The 25,489-nt window shown below is 33.0% G+C and overlaps 1 protein-coding gene across 8 annotated transcripts in view; it reads right to left on the minus strand.

Annotated features, from left to right (window-relative positions):
- Positions 1-1,467: 1,467 nt before the first annotated feature.
- The window catches only part of PPFIA2 (PTPRF interacting protein alpha 2), a 668,498-nt gene continuing 644,476 nt past the window's right edge, over positions 1,468-25,489 (minus strand). For 4 of the 8 annotated variants that reach the window (XM_051962862.1, XM_051962860.1, XM_051962861.1 and 1 more), the window contains 7 exons: positions 23,537-23,730; positions 17,960-18,057; positions 14,179-14,354; positions 12,880-12,948; positions 7,640-7,799; positions 6,154-6,245; positions 2,786-2,884 (listed from right to left, as the gene is read on the minus strand). In XM_051962862.1, the coding sequence (XP_051818822.1) occupies positions 6,187-6,245; positions 7,640-7,799; positions 12,880-12,948; positions 14,179-14,354; positions 17,960-18,057; positions 23,537-23,730 (756 nt within the window). In that variant the 3' untranslated portion in view covers positions 2,786-2,884; positions 6,154-6,186. Of the gene's footprint in view, positions 2,885-6,153; positions 6,246-7,639; positions 7,800-12,879; positions 12,949-14,178; positions 14,355-17,959; positions 18,058-23,536; positions 23,731-25,489 lie in introns of all 8 variants that reach the window. The other 4 variants (XM_051962863.1, XM_051962867.1, XM_051962864.1 and 1 more) reach the window with 3 other exon arrangements.

The raw sequence follows: 25,489 nt of genomic DNA on the forward strand, positions 1-25,489 counted from the left end.
ATGGGGAAAGTCTCAAAGTGGAAGGGGTAACTGTACTTTAGGGAAATTTTAGTCTATGGAAAGCAGCAGTGGCCATTTAGAAACTTCTTTATTCATATTTATTACCCTTTCCTCCTGCATTTTAATCATGGGGATAATTTTTAAAAAATACTTTGAAAAGGTAATTCCAGAGCTTGTTACTATTTTAGGTAGCCTAGTGGATAAAAGAGTTATCTTCAAAACCAAGAAAACTTGATTTCTGTAGATTCAGGACCTCTCAATTCTGTTACAGAATAGTTTCAGGGAGGGAGTCTCTTCATTGGCAGTTCCTTAAATGAGTGGTATCGAGTTCAAATAAAAAACAGAACATTAACCCATACATAGGATTCCCTGCAAGCCACATATTGACTTTGCCACAAATTATCATTATGTTTTGTATTATTTTGTTAATTCCCAAGTACATTTTAATCTGGTTGGGTGGGCATTGGGGATGTTGTGGGCTGAATGTGCTTTCTGTTTGATACCTCTGCACTAGACAACAAAAGCACAGATCCAGTGTTTATTTCTCCTTGTGTGATCTGACTAATGACTTTGCATCTGCTTATTTAAGGGAAATACCCCCAAAATGTTTTTAAAATGTCTAGTTTCCTTCCTACTTAAGAAAAATTGTAATCAATTTACCAGATAATTTTCTTATGAAAAAATTTTTTTATCTATTTACTCCTTTTACTTAAGAAAATTAAATATATCTCTTGCCTAGTTGGAAATTTAGACCCAAACTATCATGTTTTACATGTGAGAGATTCTGATATATAACCAATACTAGAAGTGAGTTGGCAGCCATGTTTGAAAACTATAAAACTAGTTATAAGAAAGCACACAAAAGTGACAGCCCAAATTATATAAAATCCTTTTAAAAATATACTCTTAATAATACCCAATGGGAGGATTTCCTAGAGATGATGCTGGGGTGAATGAAGATACCTGAGAGGTCATATAGTTATTATAATTATGCCAGTAATAAAAAAGGGTCTAGAAGTTTGGAATCTGGTGAAAGCTATTTTATCTTTTAAAAGGTCTTGTTAACTCTCTGAAAGTGTGTTTAATATTTCTTTTGAATACCCCTCCTTGCTTAGCCTAGCTATCCATAATGAATAAAATTGTTTTTTTATCCATCTTCTTATGGATAGGAATTATCTTAGCTTAAATGCTTAAATTCCTAGTTTGTTCCATTCCCATCTGTAAACCAAGGATGCATTCTGCAGATTTATAATCACCCATCTGCAAATCCTTCTAACGTCTCAACCCACTGATATGCAAGTTTAGTCTTCCCCCTTGTGGTACAATCAGGTAAGAACCATCACGCTGGGATATATAGTGACTAGTTTTATATTCACTGAGCTATCAACGTTGTGGGATGATTTTATTTGCACTTTCCAACTACATGCTTTGTGTGACTAGCTACAAAACAAAGATTAAACACAGCAGTGGAAGAATTTTTTTTATTGACAATTTGGGGAAAATTCTCTCACCGTTACCTTTCTACTGAAATCTGTCAAACAGAAGACAACAAAACAAATGTTATGTACGTGCAAACATTGCAAATTAAACTGCGGAAAGAAATAACTAAAAGACAGGTCTTGAGCTTAATAAAGTCAAGCAGCAGAAAATTAGCATTTAGGTAAATGGTATTACTAAATAGGTTGTACTTGGAAATTTCCCATGTAAACAAAGAATAAACAACAGTCACACCACCAAATAAAGTCACAGGGAAGAGTTGCTCTTCTATATTTTTTATACACTATATATGTTATTTATTCTGTCTTTCAGTTATTTCCTCTGATAAAAATGGACTTCAGGGAAGTCTCAAGGCCATCTTGGCTAAAAGCTTATAACATTAATCATGGGTCTGGCTAATGCCCTATGCCAAAGACGAAAAAAGATGTTTGTGTGTGTGTGTGTGTGTGTGTGTGTGTGTGTGTGTGTGTGTTGTGTATGGGGAGAGAATTTCAGTGTTGTTTGTTTTTAAAGTAGGAAATTTGAGCCTCAGACTCCTTGCAGTGCTTAGAGATCACTGTCTAATGCTGGCTGGCGACTGAAGACCTTAGAATGAAAATGTGGTATTAGGAAAGAAAAGTTCTTTCTTGGTCCACAGGTAACAAGAAAAGATAATGTTCCTTATAAACTTGTTTTTAGTCAGTGTTTTTGTAAACAGTTTGCTTGGTTTTGTGTTGAAAAAGATAGTGAGCCATCACAGTGCTTTTCTACAGGTACTGGGCATTTCAAGTTGCCTTTGAAGGTCCATTTTGGCTCCATTTCCAGGTTAAATCACTCAGTTTGGATGGGATCAGAGGCAGGTGTCCAGCTTTAAGTATTGACAGATTTGAAGGAGGAACAAGTGGAAACTAACTCCAATAAACATATTCATCTGACTGTTACAATCCAAAAAACTGTAAAAATGTAATGGTAAGATACAAACAGGATAATTGTTAAGTGCTTGCACTCAGACTCCATGAACCATAGATTTTTTTTTTATATAAAATCATATTTATATCAATTTTTACATAAAACTTACACATTTTAAAAGAAATACATACACAATAATACATAAATGTCTAGTATATTACAATAAAACAGATGGAACAATGTAAAAATGAGTGGTTCCATTTTGTAAAACATCTGGTGTAAAGGATGTTTATTTTAAAATGACTTTAAGCTTTTTTTTTATCCTTACGTTTGAAGTGAACTAACCAAACAATGCATGGGAAAAAAAATCACATTTTCAGTTTAATAAACCTTGACTTGTCATTATTTTCCCTTAGGGCTCAATTGTCCAGGTAGTTTTCATAGCTCCTCTTCTAAGATGATAGTGCACTTTAGGTAGAGTAGACTGAAAAGATGACATCTAAGGAAATAGTAAATAAAATGTTATCAATTGAAGTCTAGTTCTACTCTGCAGAATAGAACTCATTTTAGTCTTTTAGGAGTATCTATTCAGAAGACTAACACAGAATATGAGAACAAGTAGTCATGGGTCTTACATCAATTGCATATATTATGAAAAAAGATTTTGATCCACTTGAAGAGACATTCCATAATATTAGACTTTAAGCATTAGTGTGATAAAATTAAAATAATCAAGGACATGGAGGCATAGGCCTTGGATTCATTCTCCATTTTGCCATTTATGGAGGTTTTAGCCTCCTTGTTGACCTTTCCAACTCTAAATCTATGCTCCTTTGATACCATAAATCTGGAATTACTTGAGGTGAAAATCTATGAATTTTTTTTAATTAGGAAAGTTTTTGATATCTTTATTTTAATGTGAAGTTTTACTCAGCAATTTTCTGTGTTTTATTTCACATTTTAAAATATCCACATACTTTACCACACTGTCAAAGGAGTGCATATCACAAATGATTCAGAATGCCTGCAACAATTTGGTATATTTACAGAAAGATGCAAATTTGGCTACTAATAGGCTTGGAGTCAGTTGGATTAAATTATTCTATTGAGCAAATTTATTTTGTTGTTTGTCTTTTGTTCTTGAAGAGAACCATGACTTCAGGAAGGGATGCCCTGATTTGAAAGTGAATTGGATTTAGTGAGATAAGGTTGTGTAAAGTCACCACACTTACTCTCTCTTCCAGAACCATCTGGGTCTAGTAGCAAGATAAAATCAGATGACCAGAGATGGTCCCGGATGCAATGGGGGGTGCTGGCTTTTTTTAAGGTAAGGTCTTTAACAGGTCTCAGTTTGATTGAAGCATTGCCTATTCAGTGATTAATGCTAGGTAAGAAATGAGGCAAAGAATGGTCTCTCTTACCTAGTCGTAGTTCCCTGGGAAGGGAAGACTCAGAGTTTCTGGTCAAAACAGAAACAATTGCTATTTACACTGAGGTAATCAGGGCCCAAACAATGACCCAGTAAGGCTGAGCCAATCAATAAGAGCCAGAGTGATCTGAGTTTAAGGCATGTTTCTTAAGAAAGAAATGTAGCCCGGAAACCCCAATATATCTTGCAAAGTTTCAGCCATCAAAATTTTTATTCCTTTGGGCAGAGCACCCACAGGTAAGGATATGATACTCCATGTGCACAGAGTTAGAGGAAGGAGGGAAGAAGATAGGATCTGCATTATGCAAATAGCCAGTTGGGTCCCCAGTACAACAATTACTATTATTCATGGGTTGTTGTTTGATGATATCAGGAAGGCAAAGTCATGACTTGCAAGTAAATTGGATTTAAGTGAGGGAGGGCTGTGCAAAGTCACATTCTCATTCTTTTTTCCAGAGCCATCTGGTTCAGTGGCAAGATATAAATCAGAACAACTGGAGATGCCCCCCATATGATATTTAGTATTTAAAACATATAATGTGCAAAGGTTTTATTACATTTTATGCCACAATCTTAGAAGCTGTTGCTATCATTGATGTTAAAATAATATAACAGAACTGTTGAAATGGTCCAAAGATGGCAGTTATTGACATGCCCATTGCCTTTCTTTCAATCAATAATCAGTATTTCTATAGTGCTTGATGATTTGCAGAATGTTTTAGATTCATAAAATTCTCCCATAACCGCTCAACATACAGGAAATTGAATAAACATCCTGCTCTGAATTTTCCATAAAGTATATGTACTCTATTCATCTAAAATCATTCTTTATGGGTTTACTATTGTAAATAAGTATGCTTAGAACTCCTAAGAGAAAAGATCAGGAAAATGCTAACTGAAACATTATGTACAAAACAGAATGGGACTAGTTAGGAGAGAAAGATAAATGCTTGCATTAGTCAAAAGCAGCAAAGCACTGAAGAACATAAGTATTCATTGTGTAAAACAGCAAACTATTCAATTCTTAGGGAAATTAGCATGTTGTATGTAGGATGTATTTATTATAGAACATTATTTTGGAAAACCTTCTGTTTAATGAAATTATTATATGCTTCAGACTGTGCCCAATTAAATGCCAAATTATATGCAGTAATTACATTTTAATGTTAGGGTTGCATGTTTTCAATTAAATCTCCTACTTAAATGGCTTTTTGATCAGTATGACCCTCAAACAATAATCCAAATAAGGTAACAAAATCAGCTAGCTCCCTTTTCCCATACAAAAGCAGAATTACAAAGCTGTGATTCAAGGTAATGAATAATTAAGAGCTGCTTCTTATCCATTCCCTTTCTTACTCTCCTACCCCATATGAACATGCCATTCTTTCTGAAAATATTTCCGATTATTTCCCCAAAAAAATCTGTTCTACAGAATTATACTGACCTGATGAAAATGCACTTATCATGTATGTGTATAAGATAAAGGAATCTTTCTTGTATGTTGGCAAATTTAGTAACTGACTTTGCTTTACTGTGACTTCTATGGATAGGAGACTCCTGTTATATTATGAATTTGGATATACTATGGACCCAACTCCCACCTACACTTAAAGTCCTAAGTTAACAAGACCATTTGTCTTATTTCCCAACAGTATAGATTTTTTTTCACGTTTCTGAAACTTTATAACTTATAAAATTTGCTCTTTAGTATCATTTTGATGAAAATCAAGTCACGATGAAATACCAAGAAGCTTAAACTTTTTGAGAGAAATCCCTGAAACCAAGGGCTCTTAATCTATGGCATATGACCTTGTTTAGTTTAAATATTTTGATAAATGTACTCCTATTGAAGTTCAGGATTTGAAAAATTGGTGTCCTTTGTAATCCTGTTTATTTTATTATATGAATTTAATAACATTCTGAGAAGGGATCTATGACACTACAAATGTTTAATAACCCCTGCCTAAGACTAAGGATGCTAGGCTATTTTTCCTACTCTCTGAGTGGGTAGGTTTTATTTAAATCATTGTCTACATGAGAATTAACTTTTAAAGTATTCTCTACTACTGATTTAAAGGACAGATCCTGATTAGTTAATAAATACTGTGTCCCTTAATTTAAATATTAACAAGTAATACAACAGACAGTGTTAACATAGCACTGATGAGAAGGTGGTGATCAAGTGACAGGTCGCCATGAGACCTTCAACCACAGCAGACAGATAGATGTTAATGGTAGCTCTGGATTTAGAAATAGCAACTACCAGGGAATGCCGCGGATGAGGGAGGTAGTGTGGAAAGCAGTTGCACATTCTTTTGGAGTAAACAATAGCTACTCACAGCAGTTCAGTGCTGCCTCCTTTGATAGGCGTGTCAACATGAGTATGTACGAACAGTGGAGCTGTCTAACCTCTGCAACCTCGATGAAGCAACTGTAAATGGAGAGAAGGGCTTTAGCAGGCCTGGGTGATGCAATACCAAAGTCCAGAGTTAAGAGGGGGCCCCTCCCCCAAAAAGAGCAATTCCAAGCCTACTAGTCTTATCTGGCTCCCCTTCAGATATTTTTTTCTCGGCTATAAAATGAGGGGATTAAATTAGATGGCCTTACAATCCTTCCTTTTCTCTGAAAAGGTTCAGGCTAGTTGAGTTTTTTTGTTTTAAAAGCACCACTGACATTTAAATTCCTGACAAGATTACCTTAAGCTTTCCAAATGGGATAGTTAATAGACAGAATATGGGTCTCAGGGATGGAAAGACTTGAGTTCAAATTTTGCCTCAGATAAGTAGATTAGTAGACCTCATGTAAGTCACTTCTCCCTTTTCAGTTTTATTTTTCTCATCTATAAAATGAGAAGGTTGGAATAGATTGTTCCATTTTTGGAATCTCTTAGTTGAAACTTATGATATTACTCTCTGATTTTCTTAGGATAAAACTTAGTTGATGGTTTTTATACTAGCTTTTATATTTCCTCAGCATACTGACAAGATTCTAGCTTTTGGTAATCAAAAAACTCTAAGGACTTATTAAAAATTATTGGAACATTTTAGTAAAAGCATGAACTGATGCTATGGCAAAATAACGGATTAGGCCATAATAAATCTCAATAATGATATAAGGAGAGTAGGACTCTCTTTTTTTCCTTGATGTCACCTTGGCAAGAATGATGATGATTCTCATGACAAAATCTTTTACTTAAATTCAACAAATTTATGAAATGCATAACAGGTATGCACACTGTGCCAGGTACTAGATAGGGGTGATAAAATGTTTAGTTTGATTTCCTTCCTAACAGATGTATTTTGTTTGTTTTTCTTTTTCCCTTACTATTTATCTAATAATGTCCACTGGAACTTCATTAAAAGTGATTATTTAAGGCTTTATACTTTTCTCAGAGGGGATATATACATATGCATAATTATGTATATGTACATAGCTATTTGATGACATTGGCTTACTGGTTTTAAACATGAAATTTGGATATTTAGTAAAATGCAACCAGTTTTCATTTAGTAAGCATCTACCTCTAGTTAGCTCTCGTAGTAAGCTTGAAAAAATAAGTCTTTAGAAACACAGAACATAATATTTTTCATTCCCCAATGTAGTTATTAGCCAATACTTTCACTGTTGGGGACACATCTATGAAAAATAAATGTGAGCTAATTGGAGAGAATTTTAGAGACAACCACTTACAATTTATTCAGGATTTTGCTGAAAGCACAGAATAATTTTCAAAGGAAGGTAATAAATCAATTCCTAAAAGTGATAATATGAACATTTCTATCTTATTCCCATCATTTGAAAACCATAAGTACAAAAATACTGTACCGTCCGTTGCCATTTTCCGAGATTGGCCAGATGTGGTGGTTAGCCTAAACCCAGCTGGCAATGTCTCTGAGGAACCAGGCATCATACTGATCCCATGGACTTCACGGGGAGGAAACTGTCTTCTCCATGATGACCCACGCCTAAAATTCTTGTCATCACTCTGCCAGTGCAGAGTTTTGAATGTGTTGAAATAAAATGCAATCAGAATATTATGAGCATCTGAAAATGTGTGAATACATTATCTAGATTTTTTACTTTGTCCCGCCACCCCTCACTGTCAAGAATGTTAAGATGCTGTATCTCTTGCTGAAAGAAAGGGCAAGTATTTAAAAGTGGTTTAAACTTTTTGTATCTTTTTGGTATGAATCAAATATGAATTTTATTGCTATGAGAGCAAGATGTTTTTCAGCTAAGTTTGAAGGTCTAGAATTGAGAACTGTGATCAATTTCATTTCATACAGACTGATTTTTATAATGATTGGATTATATAGATAATTAAAATTTTTATTACATCAAATTCCATTTGACTGTCACACCTGAATACCTATGGTTAAGTTTAAAAAATGTGTTTTAAAATGAGAAAGGCAATCTATCCATGAGATCATCTGGTACAATGTTTGTTACTTTAGAGAGGGCAAATTTGCAAGATGGGTGTCTTAAAGGAGCTGGCTTTACTCAGCTTTTACTTTTTTTTTTTTTCAGCTTTACTCCAGAGGAAAGAACAAGGGGACCAAGAGATATAGCAAGGCAGATTTTTGACATAGAATAGGGAAACTTTTAAAAAATTATTATAGCTTTTTATTTAAAAAAAAATATGCATGTGTAATTTTTTCATCATAGGGAAACATTTTTGACTAATTTATCTACTCTATCATGAAATAATTGGACTGTCTGTTGGAAAATAGTGGGGATCCCTCATTATTGATCATTAAAGAAAGACTAAATAACTTTCTTTTCATAAAGATGATTTTTATTGAGTTAGTAACCGAGGTAACATTAATTCTGAAAAAAAAAATTTTGCTTTTTTTTCCTTTTAACCACAACTCTTTTTATTGATTTGCAGCTCTTTTGAACATTACCAATACTTTGTTGGGGGATAGGAGAGGAAACCTCTACCCTGCAACTTATGTATTTAATTTACAGAAGTATGTTTTCCTTATTTCCTTTAAGAATGTCTAATAGTTTTGTTACTGTTTGTTGAGGGCCATACACTTGAGATAGAGCTGCTATCAGAGAGAACAGCAATATAATTCTCCAGTTAAAACTCTACATTTTTTATTCATGAGTGTTGGTACATAATATTATTAACTATTTGTTCTGTGGTTTAACTTCAGCAGTGACAATGTCTTATGCCATTCCTGTCCTTGTTTCTGCTATAAATCAGGAAGACCCATTTCAATGGTAACTGACTACTCATGTAGACTCCAGTTTGACAGAAGGTAGTAATCTAGTTCCAATGTTCATTTTGAAGTATAGATATTTTTCAAGGAAATAACTATTTGCTTTGAGAGAATTTACTTCATGAGTATAGAGGAAAATTTTTAATTGATGGTTGAGAATCAGTGGAAGACTCCCCAATTCTTGAATCGCAGTGGATTCAAATTGGATATATTCCTTTTAATCAGTATGTTTTTTTGACAAGTAATGGATTGATCCCTGGAAGCTATCAGTATGCAAAATTGAAAAATATTGCATATTCTATTCTTCTAATTCACCGGTTAAAAGACCTACAAGCTAATTTAAGTAAATATGGGCAACTCTGAATTTAATATAGAAAAGCCATATTTTAGAGATTTGCAATTTCCCATATAATTTATCTTATTCTCATTTGCATATGGAAATATTTTGGGTATTCACTCAATACTCTCCTGCTCCAAATTTAAGTGGATAGGAAGAAATCTACATTTAATTGCTGCAGTAAGAATGAATACTTTTAAATTTCTGGAATTATGACCACTTCATCACATTTTTCTAGGCAGGAAATTATTTCCTATAAATATAGTGATGATATAATGGAGCCTTAGAGGATTTGATTGCTGAATAAGGAATAATTAACATTAAAAGAATTGTGCCTAGTTTATACTATGACTTTCAGGTCTTTTTCCATTGCATTGGGAAATAGCCACTACAGAATAATCACACACACACTTTTTTTTTTTTTTTTGGTCTGGGCTATCATGCACTCCAGAGCATTGTATTTTAAGTGTCACATCCATTTCCTTAAGAGTTCTAGGGGAAGAAGTTTTCATGTGATACCTTTCCCAGGTCATTGGTTAAATTGGCCAGTTAATAGAATCAGAACATAATTCCATTTGTTGGAATCACTTTGAGAAATAGAAAGCAGCTTATGCTAGACATTGAGCTCATGTTGCTCACATAAGACAACATTATTGTTTCTACTTTTAATGCTAGGAAGAGGAGGAAACTTTAAAATTCTCAAGCACGTTTAAAGAATAATGTGGGTATATTTATTTTTATCTCTTCAATTAGTATTATCAGAACACATGGGAGACCCCATACAATGAGATCTTCTTCTGTTTTTACTGCAGACAACTGAACTTTGGGGTCACTTTCTGATTTCTCATCTTCTGCAAGAGAATCTATCTTAGAAATCTTGTCCAAGAAGCTATTCTATAAAAAACAAAGGTATCAAAAGATTTAGGTCATGACTGCTATTTTTTGACGATGAAAGGTGGCTCTATCTTTATGAGCCTCAGCTTCTACAGTTCTAGACTGGGAAGAGAACTTGTAAGACTTACTTGTTGGGAATACTGCCATGAATATTTTTTTTCAGAGAGAGAGGTACTAAGAGGTAAAATGATTTTTTATCCATGTAAGAAATTTGCAGCAAGGAAATTTCTTCTAATGTATATCAATACCTACTCACCAATTTGTTCTTCTTAGAGAAGTTAACCTATTGGCCAGGAGAGGTTAACAAATTTTCCCAGGGTAGTTCAACCAACATAATAAGACTTGTATATATCCTGCTTGGTGGCCAACTCTCTGTGAATTTTGGTGGCCATAAAGTGCCATATAAATGTAATTTATTGTTCTTTTGAAAAAAAATTATATATATAGGTTTTTAATGTCTTCTAAAATCAGCTATTAAGAGAAAGAGGATAAGCTTCTCAACCTGACCCCTGTAAATTTAAATATATATATACATATATTTATATATATGTATATATATATTTAATTAATAGAATTTAACTATAAATTGATTTGCCTGGTAACCTTATGGATTTTATTTTAGGCATTTAAAAATAATTATGAAAAATGTACTCAACCCAAGAAAGGTAAGAACTTTTGTTTTCCATCTGTACTGGAAAGAATAATAGAATGGTTTGGATTCCTACTTTGCCTGTTACTATCTATAGGTAAAATTTGGGTTTTCACCATCATCAAACTTCAGTTTTCTCATCTTTGAGTCTCAATTCATAATATGCTATGCAACTTCCTGTTTATTATCCATGTGGTAGGTATAATAACAACTATGCTTTTACTGTCTAATGTACAGGATTTTGTGGATTAACTTAAGTAAAATAATATTTACAAAGCACTTTATAAGCACAACACGTGACATTAATGCTAAATAATATTATAAGAATTCAAGTGGATTTTTTTTTACCTTTTCCACACTTGGAAGTCCAGAATTTTTGCTATGGAGCCTTTTTCAGAAATGCCAAAGGGGTCATTAGTATGGCCTAAGTTATCAGCAACTCTGAGCTTTGCCTACTTTCCCTGGGACTTCTTTTAAATAGTTACAATTTGTATGGTTCTAAAAGATCTGTACACAGTAGCCAGAGGATAGAGTGCTGAGCATGGAATCAAGAAGACTCAGGTTCAAATTCAGCCTCAGATACTTACTCATTATATGACCTTGTGCAAGTTAATATTTGCTTTAATCTACTGGAGAAGGAAATAATAAACATTCTAGTATCTTTGTCAAAAAAAATACCAAAGACAAAATGACCCATAGGATCACAAAGAATTGTACATGACTGGACAACAACAAAATTCCTATGGAATTTGAAGGAATTGGAAAAAAAGTTATTAGTTTTAAATGAAAACTTGACTGGCTTTTATGATGAAATATTCCCTTATTTTAAAATCTGGAAATTTCCCATTAAGGGAATTTGATGTTCAGTGATCTTTTGTTAAATAGCTGAATCTCTAAAATTATCTTTAAATTCAATTCTATTTCTGGTAAAAACTAGTAGTACTTAAATTGGGATCTACCCAATGTAGACTTCAGTGGATCTGTGAACTACATTACAAATTTACTTTTTCAATATTTGATATCTACATTTCAACATAATTGCTTTACTTCCTAATCCTATGTCATTTATTTTATGCATTTAAAATATTCTAGTAAGGAATCTATGACAAAAAATGGGTAAGAATTCTAAATGATATCTAAAGTATTGCTAGATCTACACTTCTAAAAATTCTTAGATTCTTTGAACTGATATCCAATTTATCTGGACAAACTGGCTTTCATTTGTATATTATGCAAAATAATCGAATATCTTGGGAAATATCTTCTCTAAGTGAAAAGTTGATAATATAAGAAAGTATTTTGCAAACCAAACATTTTTTCATAAATGCTTACTATTATTTCTTGAACCATTTCAATGTCACTAATTCTTGGAAAAAATTATGTGATATCAAAGATTTATAAATTAGCTAAAGAGCTAAATTAATTTAGTACTTCAAGCAAAAGATAGCTGGATTTGAAGAATGAGAATCTGAGTTCAAATATTCTGTGACTGTTTTGGTTGCTAAGTGGCACAATGGATAAAGTGCTGGGCCTGAAGTCAGGAAGACTTGATTTCAAATGTAACCTCAAATACTTATTATGACCCTGAGCAAATTACTTAATCCTGTTTGTTCATCTGTAAAATGAGAAAGAAGTGGCAAATTCAGTATCTTTGCCAAGAAAACTCCATATGGGGTCACAGAAAATTGAGCACGACTGAAACGACTCAACAGCAACAAAAGGGACTACACAATAAGCTATTTTCCTTAATATACAGATCTTTAAAATCAGGAAATTAGTTAACCTCTAAGGTTCCTTCCATTTTAAAATCAATAAGCCCATAATCATTCTTAAGAATTATAATAGACAAAGTCTAGTACTGCACATAAGAACAATCAAAAGCCTCTCCTCTTCCTAAGAAGTATGCAAATGATTTTTTTCCTATAAATTTTCTTCATTCAAATGAAACATAAGGACTTACTTCATCTAGTCGCCGCTCAGTTCCCAGCGCCAAAAGATTGTTGTATTCTCTTTCAAGAATTTGTCTTGCCTGAAAACAAATTAGAGTTATCGACACCTAACAGGCATTCTAAGTTATGTTTACTACCTGAGCAAATATTTAAAATCTTGCTTTACTTTATTTATTTGGCCCTTATTTAGAAGCAGCTAGGGGGTACAAGATAGTCCCAAGATTGTGATAATAAACTAAGAGAATATTTGTAAGGAAAATTCTTTACTTTAAAGAAATTATTTACTATAAAGCATTAGAGTATGGCTCCCATATTCTTTTTTTAAATAACTGTTTAAACCTTCCCCTGCTTCAATTCTAGAGTATGTGTGTATATATATATGTATACACACACACACACACACACACACACACACACACACAAATATATAGATATATAAAAGAGGAGGATAGAATGCTACCAAATCATATATAGATGTATTAAATTTCAGTGGCTGCTGGCTTTTATTTGATCTCAGTGAGATGTAAACCTACTGGCAATTTTAGACAAAGCCCGTGTCTATACAATGCCAAATCACTGAAGTGAAGAGTGAAAAATTAAGTCATTTATTTAAATCACTTTTCTTCATGATTCCCTATTACTTTAAGTAAAATAAGCTGCCTCACAAAGTATTTGGAGCCTTGGCAGCAGAAAAATAAAAATTGCTTGACCATCTGTCAAGTGCAAAGAAGGATGATTGAAAAGAGTGGAAATATGCATAGAGTAACATAAAAAGCAAGTCCCAAGACCTGGCTCTGCTCCAAACTCAGTATATGACCTTGTACAAATCACAAACTTAGTTTCCTCATCTGTAAAATGGGAATAATAGCACCTAACTCCCAAGGTTATTGTGAGGATTCAGTGGGATAATAATTCTAATGTACTTAGTACATTGTCTGGCACATAATAAGTATTGTAGAAATGTTAGCTATTGTTATTACCCTTAAAAACTAGAGTTCATTAAGAAATGATATTCGACCCATGTTTTCATTCTATTTTTCTTGCTTCCCTCCCCTTTGCAAAATGGCCAGTAATGGAAATATGTTTTACAAAACTTCACATATATAAAGGGTATCACATTGCCTGCTTCCTCAAAAGAGGAAGGGCTGCAGAGGAGAGAATATCAAACTCAAAAGGAATAAATAAATGAAAAACAAATGATGCTCTATCACTTTGGTTGTTTACTTTCTAGAGATTGTTTGTTTTCTAGAATAATAGTTTGTCTTCACATACATATCACATCATAGAATTCAAAAAGCCAAATGACTTGCCTGTGTATTCTGCGTAGGAATCTGTAATAATAAAGCTAAGCTGCTATAGTCGAAGTTCTCATCCAAAGCTATAAGGGATCCATGCACGCCACTTTCAAGCACGTTATTTGCATACTCTCGAAGTCCAATTGCCTGTATCCAGCGAATCACTCGGTCATTGCTCCATACCAACACATCTAGAAAGAAAGATCAATGATACCTTGGGAAACTAGGATTTATTTCTGAACCCTTATCCATATCATTTCTTGTTGTGATAGAAGATGACTATAAAAATTCATTCCACCTTTTCCCAAGCAAATTGTATGCTATCACTGAACGTGAATTAGTGGGCTACAATTTCTGCTTTGTTCTTCTATCTCTTAAGCTGAGTATGCCCCTAAATCAAGTTGTTTTTACTAGTATTTGGGTCTCTTATTTGATTTCAAAACCTTTTTAATGAAATGAGATCCTATTTGAATCAATATATAAAGGAACATAACATGTAGGTATAACAGCCATTAGCCCAGTTCAGGTTACACTTTCCCAACCTTCTCCTTAAAGACTTAGGGAATTCAGATTTAAACATGTGATTTGGTGGTACCAAAATGAGCTAAACACAGCAGAATCGATTTGTGCCTACATATTGTTTTGATTTCTTCAGTGTGTTGGAGGCAACCTTTGTCATTCTTTTATTACACACAATGGGAAATGTTTACTAACCTATCCAGTTACTACTAAATGTCACAGGTAACTTAGCAATTGACAGTGGTTATTTCCAACATGTTTTTTTTTTTTTTCCTTGATCATTTTGGAGATACTAACTTTTTAAAAATAGTACTTTGTATTAAGTATGAAACAGGAGTAGGATGTAGTGCTTGCTCAAATTTATGTTGACTTAGACTGGTGAAATATAGATAGTGGCTGGAAAAGCATGTCTGATTCAAAAATAAACGCAACCCCTCCAACAATGCTGTATTCTTTGAGTGACTTCTCCAAGTTCAAGAGTAAGCAATAATGCCATTTAATAAATACAAGTAGATATAATAAAATAATAATAAGACAATAACAAATAATAAAATTCTGGACTAAGAATCAGGAAAACATCATTTGTTGTGCCTCTGAGCATCCTCTCAGCCTTGGTTTATCTATAAAGTGAGAATGATAATGGCACCTACCACTCAGTATTGCTATAAGGATAAACTGAGAGAATATTTGTAAAGCACTATGCAAGTACTTACACAGTATTTTCCCAGACTTCTTCAGGGACAATTGAAAAATCCCTTTCTCAACTTATTAATTGAAATAGAAAATTCTAAATGTAATAATTTCCTGGGGAGCAGACTTTCTCCCCAAATTCCATTTCTTTTGCATACTTTGAATCTATATAGTAAATAGTTTAGTAGTTGATGCCTAATTCACTTTGAATTCAATTTTGGTATACCAAATGAAAATGATTCTTTCTTTTCAGATGGTTCTTTGCTAATTAACATGTCAGACAATAACAGGGGTCTAAGTCACTGAAGAGAATTATTTCTACATATGTTATCAGATCGATTGTAGAAAAGTATGATCTCATAATCTCTTAACACATAAAATCATTTGGGTCATTCTCTTTCTGAACTCTTCATTCCATTGTCCTTGACTGCCCCACAAGATCCTAAGTCCTAAATAACAAAATAGCATTTGACATGGGACTAAAAGGTTCTCTCTTCTAGACCTACAAAAATCATGTCAAGACTACAAAATATATGTCAGTAAGGGTAATACAAACTAATTAGGAAAAATACACCTTATCTCATTAGAGCAAAACCTATAATTGTGCTCAACAACTTTTCTGAGGTCAACAGCAGACTTCTCTCTTGGTTTCTTATTAGTTATCACATTTCAATTCATCCAAACAACCGTGTACTTGAAAACAACCTTCAATTTTCTAGGGGCCCAAAAATAAAAGGAAATGAAACAATTCAATTTTGATAATGGAAAAACCACCCTCTTGGTGCTAAGTAAGGAACCCAGTGAAGTGTTACAACAAATGCTTGGTATATGTCTGTCAATTCTCCAGTGAGCCGTATGTAGGGAAATAAGTTAAGCAATCATAATATCTTGTATGCAAGACCATCCTAGGAGAACTAATGTGGCCTAAGAAATGGGGAGGGAAATAAGCATTCACATTGTTTTTGCAGCTGGCAAATGACATCAATGCTGTCAGACACTTGATAAGCTTTGGAACAAAAGAGTGCTTAAATCAATGATTTTGTCTATTAAGTTATTTCTTTTTTAGGGGTGATAAAGAGCATTTGTTTTTCAAAAGTATAATGTGACTTCATAAAGGGGAGATAGTTGAACCTGATTTTTAAAAATTATATTTATGTCATCTATTATGCCATCAGAAACAAAAAAATAATATGATGAACAGGGGTCATATTTATTTTGTACCTATTTTCTTACTGAGTAGAAAAAGAAGAAATATTTAGGAGTCATCCCTTTTATTTCTTTCTTTATGGAAACCAAATAGTGGCTTCAAATAAAAAAATTCATAGTGTCATTCATCATTTAGAGAACTCAATGCTATTCTTAAAGGAATAAGTAACTTGGATAAATGTATACATTCTACCATTAAAATTAATTGACATTTTTTTTTTTGCTTATAGAATAACTACTAATTGGAGGAAGAGAAATTTTAACATCACATTCTTATCATAAAGCATCAAAAATGGGTAGTAACCTTAGGATGAAATCATAGAGCCATCAGAGTAATTGTCCCAAAAGAAGGAAAAACATTGAAAACCAAACTCACATAAATGGACAAAACATATAAAGTTTCTGGGCCTAGAAGTGAAATTATAATAATTTGGAATAATCTATTGTAAAAATCATGAGACTTTTATTTGTAATAATCTGTATTATATATAAAATACTACCAAGAAATAAACAATGGCATGAATACATCTTTAGCATCCTATTATGTGGGATAATAACAAATTAAATGAATACCTTTATTAAGTGCTTACTTTGTGCCAAATGCTCTCCTCAAAGAAAACCACTTAGATAAAGAACACTGAAAATCCTCCCCCCCCCCCCATGTAGCAGCACTTCCTTTATCTTAATGAACCCTCTTTTCATTTATAAAGGTAAAAAGTGAAAATAAGAGAAGTGCTGATGTGCTAAATATACTGTTTGGGGCAAAAATATCTTCATTTTAGTCAACTATGAATAAAAAGAACCATCTGATGAAAAGTCAATAAAAATGGAGGGAAGAAAGAGCCTAAGTTGGTGTCTAAAAGCCTGGGTTTGAGATTTACTCATGTCAATGAGTCACATAATGTCTCTGACTGGTAGTCTCTTTATCTGTAAAAGGAGCCTAGATTCCCTAAAGTTCTTATGAAGAAAGCACTTCGAAAACCAAAAAAAAAAAAAAAAAAGTTATGTAAATGTGAATTTGGGAAAATAGGCTTTGGTTCTATGATTTCACAGACGTGAGGAACTCAAGTGAGGAAACTTTCTTGCCCACCGCAGTTCAGCAAATTCTCTTGTAATTTGACTGAGCCAATGATGTATCAAGAGATGGATTTGAGTCCAGATTTTGAAGACTTTGAGACCAACTCTCTACTACATCAAAATCACCTGTCATAAATGTATTTTGTTAATCATAAGAATAAAATTATTTTATTTATATTTCTTATTATATTTTTTCATTCTTGTCAATCTCAATATTCCTCATAAACATAACCAAATGGAATCATCAAGGAGAACACGACAATGCAAGGGAAAATATATTTTATCTAAATGGAGAATGTCTTACCTTTAATTTCATGTTGACTTGCTTCCCTTCTCCTTTCCAGTTCTTTCCTGTCATAATTCAACCTCTTTAAACACATAATTCCATACTGCAAACTTGTTCTGTTGTGTTTTCAAAAGGGAAACACATTTGTAAAACATAAAATGATAAAATAAATAAAAACATAAAAGCTAATTAGTTCTTTTTTTTCCCCAATATATGCATACATATTTATACAATTATATTGCTGAACAAGAAAAATTAAGTCAAACAGGAAAAAAAGAGAAAGAAAATAAAATGCAAGCAAAAAACAACAAAAAGAGTAAAAATGCTATGTTGTGAATCATACTCAGTTCCTACAATCCTCTTTCTGGAGAGAGCCATCTAAAGATGGGATAAAGGAAGAAAAGAAGGAACAATTAAGTTACAATTTAAACTAATACATAACATCTAAAGATGGCTCTCTTCATCATAAGATCATTGGAACTGGTCTGAATCATCTCATTGTTGAAGAGAACCACGTTCATCAGAATTGATTGTCATGTAATTTTTTTGTTGCCGTGTACAATAACTTCCTGGTTCTGTTCATTTCACTTAGCATCAATTCATGTAAGTCTCTCCAGATCTCTCTGAAATCATCCTGCTGGTCATTTCTTACAGAAAAATAATATTCCATATCATTCATATACCATAATTTATTCATCCATTCTCCAACTGATGAATAGACACTCAGTTTCCAGTTCCTTACCACTACAAAAAGGGCTGCCACAAACATTTTTGTACATGTGGGTTCCTTTCCCTCCTTTAAGATCTCTTTGGGATGGAATAGTTCTGGATCAAAGGGTAGTTCTTAGTTTTAAAAAAAAAGTTATTTTCAAGCTTTTGAAGACTTCAGTCAACCAAAATTAAAATTCTAACAAACATCATTTTGATAAAAAAGCAGACAACCTAAATATGTAAACACAGCATATTAATGCTAGTATATTAACTAGCATCATTTTAAAAAAATTTCTTCCTTTGTGTGGGAGTGAAATTATAAACTTTTCAAACAAATAATGTACATGCAAATACTAGAAAAGTGAAAGAAATAGAACTCTGAAATAGAACTATGAAAAAGATCCTTAGAAATCATACAATTTTTCCTTCAGGAAGCTGATTCATTAAATAATTTGGACTTGAGTTATTCCCTTTCAAAAGTATTTATTGAGCAGCATTTATTCTACTTATTGGATTCTGATGGGGTGGAGAAATATGCAAGAGAATTTTAAGAGAAACAGTGCCTGCCTCTCAAGAATTTAGTGGGATAAAGGAAGAAAAGAAGGAACAATTAAGTTACAATTTAAACTAATACATAACTTAGATGTCCACATGAAACAAATGCTTTAGGTAATAAATGGTTTGGGGATAAAGAAAAGGGAAGAAACAATAGATATTAGGATAGTATAGAAAGTATAACAGGAAGGAAAAAGAATTTGAGTCAGTGCTAAAAGAGAAAAAAAAGTCAGCTTTTAAGCAAGAGTGACCCAGAAGAGGTCAAAGGATTTAGCTTTTAAAAGAACTTTAGAGAATATCTAGCCCAACCTTCCATTTACCAATAAGGAAACAAACTTGAAGAGGAAGAGAGACTTGGTGCAGTAAAGTGGCAAAGTTGGTAGTTAAACCTATGCAGTCTGAAACTCAATCCAGCATTCTTCCCCCTGTACCTTGTTGACAATTGACTATGACATCTTTGAGGAAAGATGTGGAAACCATCTAAGTTTGGGGAAATAAGTGTCTCCTACATATCCATTAAAATCCACAAGAATCTAGTCCCTTAGCACAGTGCCTGTTATATGCTAGGCATTGAATGTTTATTACCAGACTGACATATCAACATGATTTGTTTCTCATGTCCCTTAAATTTCAGTGGTATTTAAGAAGACATATTAGAGCTCTGTAGTTGGAATCAAGATGACCTGAATTTGATTTTTCCCTTGGTTGAGTTCTAGCTTTGTGAAATTGAAAACATTACTTAATCTCTCAGATCTTATTTCCAAACAAGTTCTGGAAAATGTGCATTTGTAGAAATCTTTCAGGAACATAGTGTAATAAAAGGAACAACATATCAGCAATGGGGAAATATCTTGTCTGCTGCTTGGTATCCTCAAACAACTCTATGAATCTCGCTTTCTTTATTTATAAAATAATGGGATTAGATGAGAATGGCCTCTCTTCCAGGCCTAAATCTATGAATCTTTGAAATATGTAATTATTGTGGCAGTTTCAATTATCTACCAAATATTAAATTCATATGTAAATCACTATCTATATTCATTTATGTTATTTGTAAATATCATGGAAGATGTCTTGCATAAGGTCCAAAAAATAAAGAATGTCTATTGATGGCTAGGTTCTTTTACACATTTTTATTGGTAGATTGCATGGGGGCAATAATAATAATACCTATTTTACAGATCTGTTTTGAGGATCAAATGGGATAATGTATAAAAAAGCACTTTGCAAATCTTCAAGCACTATATAATTGTTGTGATTATTATTATCATTAGATGATATTCATTGAATTGAGCTTCAGAACACTACAATATGGTGGTTACACAATATGGGGTTAGTGAAAGATCATTCTTACTGAAAACACAAAATTTATGACAAATGGCATATTATATTGACCTGCAGTTTTCCTAACATCTAACATCCATAAACATGTATTTCTTGGGCAAAATTTCACACACTATATATCTATTTTAGATTCACTGTGAATTAAACTAGAACTAAAAAAAGGGAGAGAGTAGGCTGGAAAATATTTGGTCTTTTGCACAATGCTACTCTTTAGTACCAATATTTTTAGTGAATCAGTTTGAACTGCTATCATCTCAGAAGGATGAAAATTACAATAGAAAGATGCCTGGTGGGATTAAGTAGGCTTCAGGCTGTTACCATTGATTATGTGTTTGAGAGAATGACATAAAATGTCAAAGACACATACTAGCAAAAATGATAGAGATAGAACCAACATATGAGTAGACAAGTGATTAATATGAAGAGAAGCATAAATCCTTATGGAAGATTGAAGGGAAAACACAGATAAGCATCACAGAGAACAAGTTTGGGGGATCATTAAAATAATGTGAGTAAAAAGACTTATTCGATTATTTTTCTATTGTGTATGACTCTTCATGATCTCATTTGATATTTTCTTGGCAAAGATAGTGGAGAAATTTGCCATTTGCTTTTCCAGCTCATTTTACAGATAAGGAAACAAATGGAGTTAAGTGACTTGTCCAGGGTACCATGTCTGAGGTCAGAATTGAACTCAGGGAGATGAGTCTTTCTAACTCTTGGTTTGGCACTCTATCCACTGTGCCACCTAGCTGCCCAAGAGGGGAGACAGTATTCATATCATTAAAACTCATATTTATTCAAATGCCAAATTATGTTAAGAACATGGAAGTGGAAGATATGGGCTTTGTTATTGTAAACATAGAAATCCAGAAGATTCTTGGAATATTCAACTATCATATAAACATATATGCATATGTTTATAGATTTGCATGTACATATATTTCTAGATTTACATATGTCCATATGCATAATATTTATGCATTTATATTATATACGTAAATATACAGTATTATTCACTAAGAACATCAAATTAGCTAGTACTATTCTTACTCATGAAAGGGTTGAGGTCAACATCCATGATCAACTACTAACATTCCATCCCTCTGCCCAATTAAATGGCCTAAGGAGGGGCAGTGAAATGAAAGGCACAATCCACTATGCAGAAGTTCTGGCATCTGCATAGCTATGAGAATAGAGAATAATCAAATAAAGAGGTAGGAATATGTTACAAGAAGTTGCCTTTTAGAAAGCACAGTGGTTTTGTTGCACATGTATGTCTATTATAGGAAGCAGGCTTTCTACCCAGTTTATATCACAACTTCTTTCACTGAAAATAAGTATTTTCTTGATAAAGGGAAAAAATAGGGATATACAGTCTATTCAGTCCACATGTAGAGAATTATGTTCAGTTCTAAGCAGCATATGTTTAGAGGGATTATTGACTCTGAAATGCATCCACAAAGGTTCAAGGTTGGTGAGAGGTCTAAAAACTTAATAAGCAATTAGTGTTTTTTAAGTACTTAGATTGTGCTAAATTTTAGAGATACAAAGAAAGGCTACAATAATCCCTGCCTTTGAGGAACACATTTCTGTCTGGAGTAAGCAGCATGTAAATATCTGGCTACATATTAAATCTATATTTTAGATTTTTAGGAGGTAATCTCAGAAGAAAAGGCCTCCTGTGGAAGATAAGATTTGACCTGATCATGAAAGGAAAGCAGGAAAGCTAAAAGATAGGGAGATTAGGTGGACTTTAGCACAAAGGCATAGTGATGTAGAAGAGCAACAGCAAGGAAATCAATGTTGCTGGGTCATAGACAATGTGATTGGAAGAAGGGCCAATGGATGAAAAAAAAGCCAGAAAAACAAAGGTTATTTAACCTGGAATGGAAAATTCTTGAGAGTTATCTTAAATATTTGAAGGATGTACAATTCCTAAAAGAAGCCTAATTATTTTGTAGTCAAATTATTACTAAGTGAAAATTAGAAGAGTCAGATTTCCACTCAATCTACTGGAGTGATTTCTAAAAAAAATAAAAATTGCTGGGCAGAAACAAAATGGAATGCCTTGTGAAATGGTAACTCTCTGTCCCTAATATTTTTAAAGTGAAGACTAAATAGCCACTTGTCATAACTAACGTACAAGAGATTCCTGCACTGGAAATTAGACTAGATGATTCCTAAAGGAATTTTCATCAGCAGCATTTTTATAATCCATAAAACAACCAATTGTGGATGTAAATATGTACACTGGATCTAAGAAAGGAAAAGAATTTTGAAATTGACTTGCATTACACCATGATCTTCACCCAATATGGTCAGAGAAGAAGAGAAGAAATTGTCTCCATAAATTGAGAATAGTTCTAAACTTTTCCCATTCTTAGTGAGTGAAAGCTTTATATTGCTAAACAGTGTATTTTCCATCTTTAACTGAATTACATACTACAGTTTCCTCCTATCTTCAAGTAGTAGAGAATGCAAATTCAGAAATTTCAGGAAACAACCTCTTCTGCTTTTTACTCTTCTAAAATCATCATAGTCAATTTTTTAAAAATCTGTCTTTCTACACTTCAATTTCAATATGTTCTTTGCATATAAATTTTACAAAATTTTAAAGGTAGAGATGAATATCTTTGGATCTTCTTCAAAAATAACTGCTACCCTATTAAAAAATCAATAAATCCTCAATGATAGTTTTTAGAAGGATTAGGTGGGAGAAAAAAGAGGTTATGGATATCTTTACTATTCTGTACTGAGGAATTACATGCTTTTGTTATACAACATGTTTTCAATGTGTACTTGCTGAACACACTACTGTATCAGAGATCAATTTATTAACTCAATGTACCTGTGGAAAGTTGACTGATGTTCACTATGCCATATATTCTGCAAATACTGATTTTACCTATTTTGTTATTTAAAAAAGCATATTATCTATTTTGATTCCATTTTGATTAGTTTGTGAGGGGGAAAATGACCTACCTATGAAAGCTGTCCACCATTTTTAAATGTACTCGGAGGTCTTTTTTCGTCAGATGATCTAACATTCTTGCGTCTACCAGGCATTCCATAAAGTAACTTCTGTATTGAGGTAATCCCAAACTGGGAAGCCACTCATTACCAATCCACTCATGATTCATATCACCATAAGCCAAGGTCTGCAGAAAAACAGGACACTATAATTTATTTATAGCAGTCAGTTTCCAAGCTGAAAAACAAGATGGCAATATTATCACATAGCCCATTAAAAAGCCCTACTAAACCTAAATTGTTTGTTTAATTTTCATGATTATATATGAAAAGAGCACAGTTCACTCATGCTTAATAATTTCTCTCTGTCTTACTTTAGGGAAAAGAAAAAAAAAAAAAAACAAACATTTCCCTATACAAATGAAAGTAATTGCTGCCTTGAAATCAATGTCATCCCTCATCAAAAAAACAAACAAACAAACAAAAAAATCCCCAAAACAAACAACTCAAATAGACAAAAACGAATGTCTTGACAATAAGGAAATATGTATGACGAAATACATCGCTAGATTATTAATAAATCTATCTCACTATGCATCTTGAATTACACAATTATAGTGTTGGTGCAATGGGACTGTATTGAGTTAAATTGGGCAGTTACCCTCCTCAATATTTCTGTAAAAGAAACTGTAAAATAACTCTTAGGATTTGAAATGCAATGGTTAAATAATTTAATGACAGGGAATTAAAATAATCTAGGGAATTCCTACAAAATTCACTAGTCTGGGTTTATTTTAAATAAATGAATTTAATTTTAAACAGATGAATTCAATTGAACAATCAAAGTGCCTGCTCTTTGAAAATATTACTGCAAGGTACCATGTATTCAATGATAGAGATGACTCAGGAAGGCCCTAATTTTAAGAAACTTTCAATGAAATGAGAAGATGATGAAATGCACAGAGAATACTGACAGAAAGGAGGAGGAGAGAAATATAAAGGAGGAGGTGAGATAGAACACTAATTTGAGGGAAGAGAAAAACTTGAATGAAGGGAGGTATCAGATTGCAATGGAAGCCCATGGCATAGGAAGGATTTCACTTCAGGCACTGCTAGCAAAGAAATTAAGACAAAATAGAGGAGAATAAGAATGGAAGATGAAAAGTAGATTTTAGTTTAAAATATAGAAGGCTGTTGCTTATTCGTTTTCAGTTGTGTCCAATTTTTCTCAACTTCATTTGGAGTTTTCTTGGGAAAAATACTAAAATGGTTTGCTATTTCCTTCTCCAGCTTATTTTACAGATAAGGAAACTGAGTCAACTAGGGATAAATGACTTGCTTAGGAGTCACATAGTTAGTGTCTGAGGTTAGATTTGAATTCAGTAGGATGAATTTTCCTGACTCCAGGCCCTGTGCTTTATCCACTATGCCACCTAGCTGCCCCAAAAATAATAAATATAGGAAAAATGAAATAGAGTTAGAAAGGTGGGGTGGATTCAGTCTGCAAAGGGCCTTAAATGAAAAAATCTTACGTTTATTCTTTAGTCATTGGACAACAATGTCAGGAGAGATTGGGGAAGGATTAGAATGAAAGCAGAAAGACTAGTCTGTCTTACTACAATAGTTCAGACAAGATGTAATGAGGGTTTTAACTAGTTGTAGTTATGGGGATAATATAAAGAATGGGATAAATATGATTGCAAAGATAGAATCAGCAGAAATCAGAAAACAGATACTCAAAAATGATTTCAAAGTAATAATGACCTTAGGTGACAGGGAACACAGTGATAATGATATCATTAATGGAAGCAGAATAATTAGAATAAATAAAATAAGTAGGCAATGAAGATTCAGTTGCATTTGGATTATCAGTGGAATGTTGGGACGGAGTTATAAATCAGAGAATCAATGCCGAGAAATGAAGAGGCAGAATTTCCAAAGGAAAGAAAAGAGAAGAATCTCTTG

Source organism: Antechinus flavipes, chromosome 5 (genome assembly GCF_016432865.1).
Source record: "Antechinus flavipes isolate AdamAnt ecotype Samford, QLD, Australia chromosome 5, AdamAnt_v2, whole genome shotgun sequence".
NCBI classification, from domain to species: Eukaryota; Metazoa; Chordata; class Mammalia; order Dasyuromorphia; family Dasyuridae; genus Antechinus; species Antechinus flavipes.